General features: G+C 39.3%; 1 protein-coding gene across 2 annotated transcripts in view; it reads right to left on the bottom strand.

Annotated features, from left to right (window-relative positions):
- Window positions 1–425: 425 nt before the first annotated feature.
- Window positions 426–14,230, bottom strand: part of DLG5 (discs large MAGUK scaffold protein 5) — a 201,713-nt gene continuing 187,908 nt past the window's right edge. For both annotated transcript variants that reach the window (XM_045024440.1, XM_045024441.1), the window contains 6 exons: window positions 13,834–14,030; window positions 13,211–13,354; window positions 12,866–12,993; window positions 11,854–11,963; window positions 8,431–8,540; window positions 426–4,085 (listed from right to left, as the gene is read on the bottom strand). In XM_045024440.1, coding sequence (XP_044880375.1) covers window positions 3,982–4,085; window positions 8,431–8,540; window positions 11,854–11,963; window positions 12,866–12,993; window positions 13,211–13,354; window positions 13,834–14,030 — 793 coding nt within the window. In that variant the 3' untranslated portion in view covers window positions 426–3,981. The remainder of the gene's footprint in view (window positions 4,086–8,430; window positions 8,541–11,853; window positions 11,964–12,865; window positions 12,994–13,210; window positions 13,355–13,833; window positions 14,031–14,230) is intronic.

Raw genomic sequence — 14,230 nt, forward strand, 5'->3', positions numbered from 1 at the left:
TGTGATTGGTTATCGTCTATATCACCTGGGATTACTTCTATGCTCTGGTAGGGTGGAACTTTTAAACACAGAATGAATAGTAAATACTTTTGCTCACACATGCAACAATCTCCTGACTCCAGGCAAATAGGGACACTTGTATGAAGAAAAGTTCTTACCCAAAACATTAGCTCAGTCAAAAACTTGTTCACAAATGGCATAGTAACAAAGGGGTGTGAACGATGCCAAATCAACCTGAGGTTTGGAATCTGGGTGAAAGTTTAAACACTCTTTTGAAATATTCACTTTAGTACAATTCTCTCTCAATTCTAGTGTAGACTGTCTCAAATTCAAAATGATAAGTTGATGAAGGTACAATAATCACTTCTGTTAACACTAAGAAAAGCAATTTTTATTTTTATGTATGAAGAGCACGATGCCTAAAACTCAAAACCCCATTTTTACAAACTATTTGAGGGCACAGAGGCTGCACATCTTACTTTAAAAACAAAATCATATAAAAATATTCATGTTCATTTCATGCATCATAGGTTTATTTCCAGAACTTGATGAAGCAACAGTAAAAATGACCAGATAAGGCAAAAAGGAATGTTTGCACACTCCATGCTAGTGGACTCCATTTGAGAAAGACATCCTACTAACAGCTAAGAAAACAGTCTGAAATATGGTAATATTTTGAAAAGGTCACTAGGTAAAGTACTGTGCTGTATGTCTGACTGCAGGCATAAGATTTTCAGAACTCGTTTTCTAACTACTGCAGTTTGTAGAACAGGCCTATGTGCATTATGTAAAACACTGGGCCAAAATTATTTCTTCTGGAATTACTGGCAAATCTAGCCTTGAGGTGTTGTGTCTGACACAAAGTCTGTCTCAAATTAAGCCAAAAAGCTGAGAATAGCATCTGACAAAGATTTCCATTTCAGTCTCCTGACAGTCAGAGCACAGGGATAGTGCGCTCTACTGACCCACAACAGTTCACTTATTTCTCACATACACAATTCCCTGCTTGATAATAGAACTTTTTTTCCTCAGTAACTATACAATATTATGTAAATTCCTGTATTCTGACTAAGGGCCATAATTGGGTATTCAAAGTATAGGGATGCAGATAGGAATTGCCTTACCCATCATGCAGTATGACCATGGGAGGCTAAAGTTGGCTGCCTGGCATTTAGAAATTAAGTGACTACTGATGCAGGAATATTCAGATAGGATAATCTCTACCCTTTTAGCTTCCAGATAAATCAGTGAAAAGAGTAGACTGTGTCTGGCTATAATGTAAAAGCTGGGGTACAGAGTTGCATGATGGGCCTCAACCTGATGTTGAACAGTCTCATGTGCCACCCTTTCATACTTCCCTCTCTGGCAAGTAGCCTTGATAGCAGTAATGTTAGCTTGATCTGTAGTGCAATTTAAAAGTTCTGTCCAGACAGAACCAGTACTGAATTTTTCATGCCGATAAAGTTCTTCTTTGGACAAACCCAGAATTCATTCCTCAAGTCAACTGCATTACCTAGAAGTCTCACAAAATTGCACTATAAATCTGTCCCAAGCCATGGATGCCTGCACAATGCTAAAAATAGACCTAGCCAAAACCAAGGCAGTCATTCAGCTGATCAAGTTCACTGTGTTTCCTATCACTTGGCTTTAAGGTACCAAGTTTTATGTGTTGGATGCAGAAGGCAAGAAGATTTTCTTCTGCACTCAGGCCAGGGATTTCTTCACAACATACCTAGTACTTGAATTCCAAGTCTTGCATGAGGGTGTTGCTAGGAGGATGGTGTTAGGCTGGTTCCCAGATGAATGAAGCATGTTGTTCATAGTTGTTAATTTTGTTTATATTAGTTCAAATGGTTTTGGTGTCCTTGCTATACACTTCTGAAAAACTACCACTGTATGAACTGGGACACTCACTATGCTGAAGAATATGTATATGTGCCACCCCAAAATTTCCTTTCTTCAAGTAGGAAGGGACACAGATCCTGTGCAGGCTTGGGTACTGGATCACCAGTTTGGTAGACATGTGATGGCCTACTGCAGAACATGAAAACTTGGTTAGATTAATTGATGTTAATGTTTTACTTATAAAAAATATAGGTAAGGGACAGTTTTTCATCAATTATCTCAATTGGCAGGTGCTTCAGAAAGGAATGTATCCTTGAAACATCTATTGACAAGTCTGAATTCTTCCAACACCCTGAAAACCCAGAGAATTGGAGATAAGTGTACAAATTATGCCTTCAGAATCTATTTTGTGGAGAAAGCCTGTGTGTAGAGCCCACAGAATGAAGATTTTATATGTGCAAATGTTATGAGTACAAGAATTAAAATTGGCTCCGTATGTCTCAAGTAAAAAGTGAGAATATACAATATATAAATAGCTCTCATGCACAAGTCAAGTTCTAGAAATTGACTGTTATTTAACACAATAATCAGCTTCTTTACTTTTTTTTTTTTATACAAAGTGACATTTTTATTTTTAGTTCAGAAAATCCAAGTCAGAACTGTACCTGTCTGTTTCAATTGTACCATTGGAGTCCAACTCTGACCTCAACTTAAAAAAAATATAACTGCTGTCCCTCAACATGTAAAGTATTTTTACCAGTAATTCATCAATACATTTCCTATATATTTTTTTAAAGTATTTTGAACTATAAAACAGTATCTGGAAAACAGAAGTTAAATTTTAGGACCAAATTTTTCTTTGAAGAACTGTACAAGAAAATCCCTTTTTTAATTAAAAAACTGAAAATAAAAGCAAAACTACACAATGTTGGGTAAAACTACAAAATACTTCTTGCTACATAATGAAATGTTAGGAACAGTCACCAAGAAACAGTTCTACTTCAAAAGAACAGCTGAAGTACAGTATCTACAAACATGACATACAGTTAAAGAGAGACAAAAACAAACTTTGTGTTAGGAACACAGACTCAGAAGTGCAAAAACAAAAACGGAACTGATACAACGGAGTTTGGTACAATGGGTACATAAGTCTTGTAACCAAAACTAAACGATTGCTTATTTGTTGACAGTGACAACACTAACAATTATGGTACCTCCCTAAAGGCTTTTAATCAAAGCCCTAAAACTGTGACTGTTCTTATATTAAATAAAAATCTATGTGAATGCTACACACTGAAGTACAATGCTTAAGAATTACCCTGCAAAATTGCACCAACATAAGCTTTCAATATTTACAGTCTCTGAAAGTGACAAACACAGCATGCTAGGCCTAGCTATTGACTCTCCCCATCTCTATTTAATCCAGGCCCAACAACCAAAAATTATTTCTCAACACACATTAAGTTTAGAGTGATCAGATATATTATGATGTTTAAATATTCGATCCATGCAGAAAAACGAAAAACAGTATCTTTGACAGACAAGCGTTTGTATTTTATCAACAGTGGTCTGCCCTGTAGAGGAGTGTACTTCCTTCTGAGCTCACTCCCAAAATGTACCGTTCACAAAACCCATGTGATTATCCGGTAGTCATGTCAACAGTGTGCTCGGAAATGGTCAGAATTGCAAGGTAGAATCACACTGCCCACAACCATTCATTCATATGTAAAAACATCACTCCATTTTGGAGATATGCCTCATTTGGGGAAAGGAAAGAAACTTAAAGACATTCAAGTAAACATCAACAACCAAATACTTGGAAAAGGTTTTTGTAAACTTGTCATTCTAAAGGGTTTTTGTTTCGCAGCATCACTAAATTAATCTCTTATGAAAAAGTACACCTACATTATATCCCATTCTGTTTTGTATAAAAGCACACAATAAAATACAAGTTCTTCTGATAAAGTGATCTCTCTCTTCCAGCACACCTTGTGGATGTTTTTTTGTTCAGTGTATCAATCCCCTTCATAAATCAATCATTTATATCTCTATAGAGATAAAAATGGACAGTGTCCATTGGACAAAAAGAAAAGCCAACTGTTAGTTACATCTGTAGAAGAGTTTCACGGCAAGTATCTATAGCGGGCCAGCTGGAATCCACAGGACTTTATTTTGTTCTTGATCAACAGTTGTCATAATCTGAGTGCAAATGCTTGAAAGGGCTCCTCCCTGGACAATACCTGCAAAAATAAAGAACATTGCAATCACACACATCAGGCACTGGAAAAAGCAATTCTTAGCCAGGTATTTTCCTACATAGTATTTATCAACAGACCATGTATAAATTAACCAGTTGGATAACTGGCAGATACATGAATGTGGGTAAAACAATAACAATGATAAACAGAGCAGAGAGGTTAAGTACTTAATATGCAGACTCTCCTGCTAACCCTTAAAATGACAAAGGAAGGCAGTCAGAGCCCTGGCTATCAATTAAGACAACTGTTTTGTTACTGAGTCCTTTGCTTGCTATTTTCAGAGGCAGGTGGCAGAATTTTTTCATTACCCCTAAAGATGGCCAGAACCCAATTATATCATAATAAACCCACACAGTTGAGCAAGGGGTGTTCAAGGTTTAATATTTATATAGTAATATGCATAGAAATGATATAGCTGTAGGTGCTGTTTACAAATATTTAAAATTAATTGCATAGGGCTGAGCTAAATAAAACCACCATTGCTGCCACCACAAACTTATTGAGAGAACTATGTTGTGTTGTTTTGTTTTGGGGTGGGGGAAGGGGGAGAAGGGAGAGGAGAAGCAAATAGCCATAAATACACCGTGCATAGTGTTCGTAGGCATGCCAAACTCAGATGAGGGTGGAATGCCAAGCAGAACAAGTTCAAAAGGCAAGGGCCTTCTTGTTGACAAATCCGTACTGGAGAGCTCAGTCTCAAGAACTAACAGCCAGAGTTTTGCATCATGGTGCTGCCTACTGAAATAAACTTTGCCCAGTACGCTCAAGCCATGTAAAATAACTAGAGCAGGCAATTAGGAACAGGAAATGGGACTTAACCATAATAATAATAATCCCCAAAGCTTGGGCCTTGCATGTATTGACATTATTCTTAATGTCCTGCCTGCTGGTCCTTGCTGTAGCAATTGTTCAGCTGCAACAGCACTAATGTAGGGGGAAAAAAATCAGCATAGACAAGGGAGAGCAGACCACGGGTGCTTTAAAACATTAAAGAGTCCCTTACATGTCTTAATAGTTGTGCCTGAAAAAGCCTCTGTGACCACAGCTAACACTAGTCTAGAGTAATAGGAAAAAACAGCAAAGGCAGATGTTTTTTCCTCTTCTGAACTTAGAATTGAATACCACTTTGTAACGGGGTCAGACTCACCCCTGCGGCGCCTCCTGCTGGTGACTCTGGGAATTAGCTCGTTCCAGGCAATGGAGCGCCCTCTGCAGGCTGGTGATCCACCTGTCCTCTGGCCCCCGTGTCCCTCCCTGGACCCGGTGCCCTTCACCTGGGGTGCTGCCCCCTAGCAGTAACCCCTTTCTCACTGGGTCTCCCCTCCTTGGGGAACCCTCTATCCCCCACCTTGCCTCAGTATTGGCTACTGCCAGTCATTGTCTAGCCCCACACTCTGGGGCAGACTGCAGTATCAGCCTACTCATCACTGGCAAAGGGGTTTGGACCTGCTGCCTTGGCCTACACCTGGGCTGCCCTCTGCAACCCCCAGTACCTGTTGGCCCACTGCTAGGCCGCAGCCTGGGGCTTTCTAGGCTGGAGCTCCCCAGCTCCTCAGCCTTCCCCAGCCCTGCTTCACTCAGGTATCCAGTCTCAAGCTCCTAAGCAGCCAGGCCCATCTCTCTCTATAGCCAGAGAGAGACTGTCTGGCTTCTGGCTTCCCTGGCCTTTTTATAAGGCCTGTGGCTCAGTTTGGGGCGTGGCCTCACCTGCAGCCACTTCCCCAATCAGCCCAGCCTTGAGAGCAGCCGCTCTCAAGCCCTGCCAGGCCACTTTTAAACCCCTTCAGGGAAGGAGCAGGGGCCACCCTGCTACACACTTAAACAAAAATGTATTCTAATTGATGCAACACACTGTGCCGTACCAACACCATGAGAATTTGGAAGTAGAATGCACTGACTCAAAAAATGACAGGTCTGTACATGGGAAAAGGGCATTTAAAACGCAATACAATCAAACCAAGTGTCCAATCTCTGAACTAAAGATGGCCTGAATGGGCTATTGGCAAAAAAAAGTTGGTTACTGAAGCAGCCCCAGGTCCAGACCTCTAGGTATTCACACCAGGGAGAAGAAGCTATTGTGTGCAAGATTACATATCGCTCTATGCTTAAACTACACACTTTTCTCAGAACACTGCCATGTCAGTTAAGCACTGAATCTTAGCTTGGGAATTTTTAGTATGTCAAAAGTATAATTCAGTTTCAACACAGTTGTTTTGGTTCTGTCTCAGTAGCATCCAGGAGCATCAAACTGGGGCACCCAAACTGCTAGGTACTGTACAAGTCCACGCCTCAAAGAACTTACAAGGCCCATCATCATGCGATGAGTCTCTGGTCACACATGATGTGTTGCAGGATTGGGTCTCAATTAAGACAACATGCAACAAGTGGGTGCAACACCCACTCACAAGGAGCAGAGGATATCATGTGGTTAGTTATGTGCACATTTACAAGGTTCATGGTCACTTCTTTGAAAATGGAGTACTTCTCTTATGTAATAAGCTGGAAAACTGCCATTGTTAATTATTTGTGAGTTTTCTCAACATGCAATAGTAATACCTTCTTACGGAGAGACAGACTTGTTCCTAAAGATACTGCATATTGTGTGCGTGTATGTAAAACCACTTCTGTAAAAATCGCAGTAGAATTTCTTCTAAATTAAAAGAAACATTAAGGACTATAGCTCTACATAAGGGCTAGGAATTACACCTCTATCCCGATATAACACTGTCCTCGGGAGCCAAAAAATCTTACCACGTTATAGGTGAAACCGCATTATACTGAACTTGATTTGATCCGCTGGAGCGCATAGCCTTGCCCCCCCGGAGCGCTGCTTTACTGCGTATATCCAAATTCATGTTATATCGGATGGCGTTATATCGGGGTAGAGGTATATTATTATAAGGACTTCGTGCTGCACTCCTAGTCACCTTTTGTGTAATGTTGGGGCCATTCGCTTCTATGGTACTGACATTTCAGCCTGAATGTTATGCGTTTATGCAGAAGAGTTTGGTGCACTGAAATGAGCTGAAGTATCCTTTAAGTACTGCAGCACTGTCTCAGGTAAAATATGTTAGAAAACATTCCTCATATGTTCAGTGGCTCATATTATGAACTATGCCATTAAAACAGACCTCTGATACTATTATGTATCATGGTTCCATTCCAATGACAGTGTACCCGCCTTCTTAAACCCCACCGTAACATGTCATATCAATATGTATTATCCCAAAGCCATTAAATCCCACTATAGCTTTCTTACATTAGAACTCCAAAATACACCATACTATAGTAGGAAAAAAAAATCAATGCATGTTGTAGTGTTATGGCAACAGTCGCATCGTTCCCATCAACAACACTTATACTTCATGGAGTTTCACCATAATGCTCCCAATACTGGGTCATTTGTGCCAAGCCATTTTGAGAGATGTCATTATAGAATATAGAAGATACTCTAAATACTAAAATCAAACAAACTCCATGTTATAGACCAGAGGTGGGCAAACTATGGCCCGCGGGACCGTTCTGCCCAGCCCCTGAGCACCTGCCCCGGGAGACTAGTCCCCGGCCCCTCCCCCACAGCCTCAGGTCACTGCGCCATGGGTGCAATGCTCTGGGCAGCGGGGCTGCAAGCTCTTGGGGTAGCACAGCTGCAGAGCCTGGCCTGACCCGGGGCTCGTGCTGCACAGTGCATGGCTGGCTCCAGCTGGGCGGTGCAGCTGTAGCGCGGCTAGCCACTGGTGCTCCAGGCAGCATGGTAAGGGGGCAGGGAGCGGGGGTTGGATAGAGGGCAGGGGAGGTTGGGGGGTGGTCAGGGGCCAGGGGTGTAGCTAGGGGTGGGGGCAGTGAGAGGGCAGGGAACAGGGGGGTTGAATGGGGGCGAGGGGTCCGGAGGTGGTCAGGGGACAGAGAGCAGGAGGGGTGGATGGGGCAGGGATCCGGGGGGGGGCATCAGGGGGCGAGAAGCGGGAGCGTGGGGATGGATAGGCGGCTGGGCCATGCCTGGCTGTTTGGGGAGGCACAGCCTCCCCTAACTGGCTCTCCATACAATTTCTGAAACCCGATGCGGCCCTCAGGACAAAAAGTTTGCCTGCCCCTGTTATAGACTAAGCACTTGTGACAACAGAAAAAAAAAAAGGATAGATAGAGAGAGAGAAAGATGATATATTCTCTCTTTAAAAAAGAATCAGAGCACAAACATGACCGGAACCAAGGGAGAGAAAAAACACAAAAAACCTGCTATGTACTAAAGGCTCTTTTGAAACATAGTGTAGGTGGAATGACCTGGTACTGTATTCTTACTGAAATGATGATTACGGTAAATACTAACCTGTGAAGTACTTGCTATATTCCTGTTCTATTTTTTGAGCTGTCTCAAATTGTTCTTTGGAATGTTTTTGTGTAACTTTGTCCCTCAGAAAGATTGGGTCTTTTTGCTCTCTGTAAGAAAAGAAATAAAACATTTGCTTAACATTTATTCTTTCAACAGACTCTAGATGAATTACATACAGTTATGGTAATGCCCAAGCCTCTGATTAAATTTCAGGCATACAGAGAGCGCCACCTGGAGATTCAGTGTAATATTACCAGTAATATGAGGTTTAAGTGATAGCCAAGGCATATGAATTGCTGTAGTAGGAAACACAGCATAACATTAGCAAAAATTCACTCAGTGAAAGCAAAGAAAAAACTTTTCCAGTTTTAAAGGATATTTTCAGAAGTCTCAGATCATCCTACAGTTTGAAAAAAACACTAAAGAAACTGCTCTATCAAAGGACTTAAAATGTAAATTTATTTATTAAACTTTGCAAATAAACAGAGAATCTTATTATACAAATTGGGAGAGGGGGCAACGGGGACAACAAGGGACAAGCTGTAAAGTCCTCCTCCAGATCAACACTTTTCCAGCACTCAGGACCATTTAGATCCATGGATTTGGTTCAAGCCCATCTCTAGAAAATGCTCTCATAAGTATGAAACAAAGATCTGACGTTTTAGCTATCACACTTTGGATACTGTAGCAACTGGGCTAGGTTGGTACAGAGCCCTAACATAAACAGAGGCTCTCCTAGGTATTAGTGAGTAAAGGCAAGTTTCTGTGTGAAATGGTAAAAAGCAGATAAAAGTGGAAGATAGCTTGCCTTTGCAATGCTGAGCTAATACATCAAGCTGGGCCAGTGTTGGTGTTATTGTAGACACGGTCCAAGTTATTAGGGTAGTTTTCAAAAGCATCTAATTGATCTAGGAGCACAGATCCCTCCAGAAATTAATGAGACCTGTGTTAAACCACTTAGGTGCTTTTGAAAATCCTACTATTAAACTTTTGATGCCCAGGACAGGTACTCCCAATGCTAACATGCTAATAAACCTAATTTTGATGAGCACTGAGAAATCATGACTTCCTGTGTCACCAGTTCAATCTTACACAATATTATGATACTTAACTTGGTTTTCTAAAACAGTAGCTATAAGAGCTATTGGCCAGCTTTTCAAGAGAGTGTTCAACAGCAGCAGTTTCTTTATATTTTGAAAATCTGGCCAATAGCTAGTACAGCTTTACAGAGTTTTACTACATCTGATTCATTTTCTAGTTATATTTAAAAGAGGTGATGGCTTTTTATTTAAATAGATGTGCTTCAAAATTCATGTTTGGGCCTTCATTAGCATCTAAGCACTGTTTACTTGAAGACAAACAACTTAATATTAGGGCTGTCAAGCAATTAAAAAAAAGAACGATTAATCGTGTGATTAAAAAATTGTGTTTAATCACAATTAATCACGTTAAACAATAATAGAAAACTATCTATCTAAATATTTTTGGATATTTTCTACATTTTCAAATATTTTGGTATCAGTTACTACACATAATATGAAGTGTACAGTGGTCACTTTATTTTTTATTACAAATATTTGCATTGTAAAAAACCAAAGAAATAGTATTTTTCAATTCACCTAATACAAGTACTGTAATGCAATCTCTTTATCGTGAAAGTTGAACTTAGAAATGTAGAATTATGTACCAAAAATAACTGCATTCAAAAATAAAAAAATGTAAAACTTTAGAGCCTAGAAAGTCCACTCAGTCCTACTTCTTGTACAGCCAATTGCTCAGACAAACAAGTTTGTTTACATTTGCAGGAGATAATGCTGCCCGCTTCTTGTTTACAATTCCACCTGAAAGTGAAAACAGGCATTCGCATGGCACTGTTATAGCTGGCGTTGCAAGATATTTATGTGCCAAATACACTAAAGATTCATATGTCCCTTCATGCTTCAACCACCATTCCAGAGGACACGTGTCCACACTGATGACAGGTTCTGCTAGGTAATGATCCAAAGCAGTGAGGACTGATGCATGTTCATTTTCATCACCTGAGTCAGATGCCACCAGCAGAAGGTTGATTTTCCTTTTTGGTGGTTTGGGTTCTGTAGTTTCTGCATCAGCATGTTGTGCTTTTAAGACTTCTGAAAGCATGCTCCACAGATTTTGGAAGGCACTTCAGATTCTTAAATGTTGGGTCAAGTGCTGTAGCTATCTTTAGAAATTTCACACTGGTACACCGCTACCTCGATATAATGCCACCCGATATAACACGAATTTAGATATAAGGCGGTAAAGCAGTGCTCCGGGGGGGGGGGGTGGCGGCGGCAGGGCTGCACACTGGTGGATCAAAGCAAGTTCAATATTCACCTATAACGCAGTAAGATTTTTTGGCTCCCAAGGACAGCATTATATTGAGGTAGAGGTCTACCTTCTTTGCATTTTGTCAAATCTGCAGTGAAAGTGTTCTTAAAATGAACATGTGCTGAGACTTCTATAACATGAAATATATGGCAGAATGTGGGTAAAAGATAAGGAAACATACCGTTCTCCCCCAAGGAGTTCAGTCATAAATTTAATTAATGCATTCTTTTTTTTAAATGAGAATCATCAGCATGTCCTCTGGAATGGTGGCCAAATCATGAAGGGGCATACAAACACTTAGCATATATGGCATGTAAATACCTTGCAATGCCAGCTACAAAAGTGCCATGCGAAAGCCTGTTCTCACTTTCAGGTGACATTCTAATCAAGAAGCGGGCAGTATTATCTCCCGTAAATATAAACAAACGTATTCCTCTGAGCGATTGGCAGAACAAGAAGTAGGACTCAGTAGACTTGGAGGCCCTAAAGTTTTACAGTGCTTTGTTTTTTAATGCAGTTATGTAACAAAAAAAAATCTACATTTGTAAGCTGCACTTTTGCGATAAAGAGATTGCACTACAGTACTTGTATGTGGTGAACTGAAAAATACTTTTTCTTTTATCATTTTACAGTGCAAATATTTGTAGTAAACATAATAATATAAAGTGAGCGTGGTACACTTCGTATTCTGTGTTGTAACTGGAATCAATATATTTTAAAGTGTAGAAAAACCATCCAAAAATATTTAATAAATGGAAATTGGTATTCTATTAACAGTGCGATTAATCACAATTAATTTTTTAAATCATAATTAATTTTTTTAGTTTAGTCACAGTTAACTCATGTGATTAATGAACAGCACTACTTAATATGCTTTATATCAAAACATGGTAAGTTACAGAAGTCCCTTCATTTTATCCCTCTGTTGCATGGTGATAAGTCTACCTACCTCATAAGAGAATTGCAAGGCTTAATTGATTCACATTCTGAGATACTACAATGAAATGGACTATACAAACTATTATTGTATAACAAAACAAGTGGCCGTAAACTATATTCCTCACTTACTTGATTTGCTTAGCGTTTTTGTATCGAATGAAGATGACAATAGGGTAGATATGAACACTGTGGAGCCGTTCAATGGCATGAGGAGCAATGTCCAATAGACAATGACAGTCCTAAAAACAAATATTTGGGTAGAAAGCATAAGCAAACTTACAAGGCCCCTATTAATCCCCCAGTGAAACTCCAGTAACTCAACGGAATTTCTGCTTTACATTTATATGGCAGGCCATTAAGCATATTTTCAACACCTTTTACACATAAAATATGTTGCGGCAGTAACTACAAAGTGCACTGTATGTAAAGGATTTATCAATCCTTAGGATGACAAAAATACATGAAACAATAAACCCTATTTAGAGTACAAAAATCTATTAATAGAACAGGCATTTATTTGAGGATATTTGAGAATCAATTAATCTCAAACCTACTGCGATAAAGGATTTAGGTATTCATTCATTTTTGTCTTTAAGAACAGATAAATCGTCTTTCATATCTCCTAACTAGACCAAATATGCAGCTCTACTCCTTAAGCAGTAAGAGTATCTATCTATCTGGTTTGACAGAACACATTTTAATTCCATTAAAGTCAGTTTAGAGGTTTCTTTCTTGCAGTGTTTATGCACTAGCAAATTTTATCCAATCTGAGCAATGTTAAGAAATAAAGTACTTAAAAATAAAAAGTTAATTCAAACTATGCAATGCACAGAATTTCTTTTTTTAACTAACATAAAGATGACTTTAAAAAAACCCCACTAACACAACCAGTTTCTCTACACCTAGGATTATAAAAGTCTTTAAATCGTGACATGATGAAACAAGGTAATTGCATTTATATTAAATTACCTTGTTTTTCTCAATAAGAAAATGCCCTGGGAACAATTATTTGGTAATCTTTTGAAACAGAACAATATCAGCACTAGTACAGTTTTTTTCAGGAAACACAGTATATAATAATTATCTGTAAATTTTACAGTAAACTGGAGAGCGAGAGAAGATACCATAAAGAGACAATCACCTTCTCTGTTATCTCCTTTATTGAAGCTACTGTTGTCACATCAAAATGTCCACTCCTTCGTTTGTAATCTATAAACAAACAGTCTTTCACTCCCCGTTCGATGGCTTGTTGGGAAGCTTTCATCACTTCTGTTTCAGAGAACAAAAATTGATACTTCATTCACTTATATTTCTTAACAGAACAAGATTTACAGGATAGAATTTCACAGTCCTGCTCCCCCTCCCAGAATCTTTGTGCTACCCTTTAATCCAGTTGTTAGGCCAGATTATTGTGTTATTTCTACAAGTACAAATAAACGTTACATGGCAAAACACACAAAATTGATCTTATTAATTGTACACTTACCAAGGGGGCATCTGCAAAATTTTCCAGGAGATTCTTTGACTAGCATGTCCTTCACAGCATCAGGTAATGGTCCTAGAATGAGTACAGGCCTGGGAGAGGTACAATGCACCTTCTGTACACGCTGATAAACCAGACTCACAGAATCTAAAAAGAGTAACAAAAAAGTTACTTATGCGCAATTTAAATTTTTTTTCGAGTATCGTTCGGATAAATAAAGGGCACACAACTAATTACAAAAGGTTTCAATATAAATCTTTGGCAATGGACAAAAGGCCTGTAGTCCGGTTATAAGAAGCTGGAATTAAAGGATTTAAACAGTGCTGGTGGCATATATGTCAAAGAGCTTTGGGGGGGGGGGGGGCTGACCCCGCTCAAAAGGTTAAATTTTAATATTCATACATCAGGGGATGGACATTTTCTTTTTAAGTTAAGAAATTACAAGCACTAATTTGAGATGATGATCTGGCTTGTTATTTAATGCCTATCTTGGTGCCTGGTGACAATGAGTGTCATAGGACACAGATGATTCTCCAGCATTTATATGCAGACCAATCAGAAAACCACACTTCTCTCAGGTGTTTTTTCATAGCCTTAAGAAAACTAAATATAACAAAGGCACTTGCCATCCAAGAAAGGAATGGAGTCTGTACTGATTGTATCAAGAGCCAGTAAATCTTTTCCATCTTTGGAACCACTACGTTTGTGTTTATGCTTTCTTCTAAAGAATGATCTTCGAGCTGCTGCTGACAAAGTCTTAGTGGAGCTGTTTTCATCTTTAGCCTCAGACATACTGTGTCTCCTATAGAACTCCTGGTCCATCCTACAGTGAAATGGATTGAATAATTGTATTCAGGTTAGCACAAACACATAGGGATTTTAAGAGCCATTCTTCACAAAAGAAAAACATCTAACATCACTAAGGAAAACTTGTCTAGGCCCTGGTCTACGCTACGAGTTTAGGTCAAATTTAGCAGTGTTACATCGATTTAACCCTGCACCCGTTCACATGACGAAGCCATT

The sequence above is a fragment of the Mauremys mutica genome, chromosome 7 (assembly GCF_020497125.1).
Source record: "Mauremys mutica isolate MM-2020 ecotype Southern chromosome 7, ASM2049712v1, whole genome shotgun sequence".
NCBI classification, from domain to species: domain Eukaryota; kingdom Metazoa; phylum Chordata; order Testudines; family Geoemydidae; genus Mauremys; species Mauremys mutica.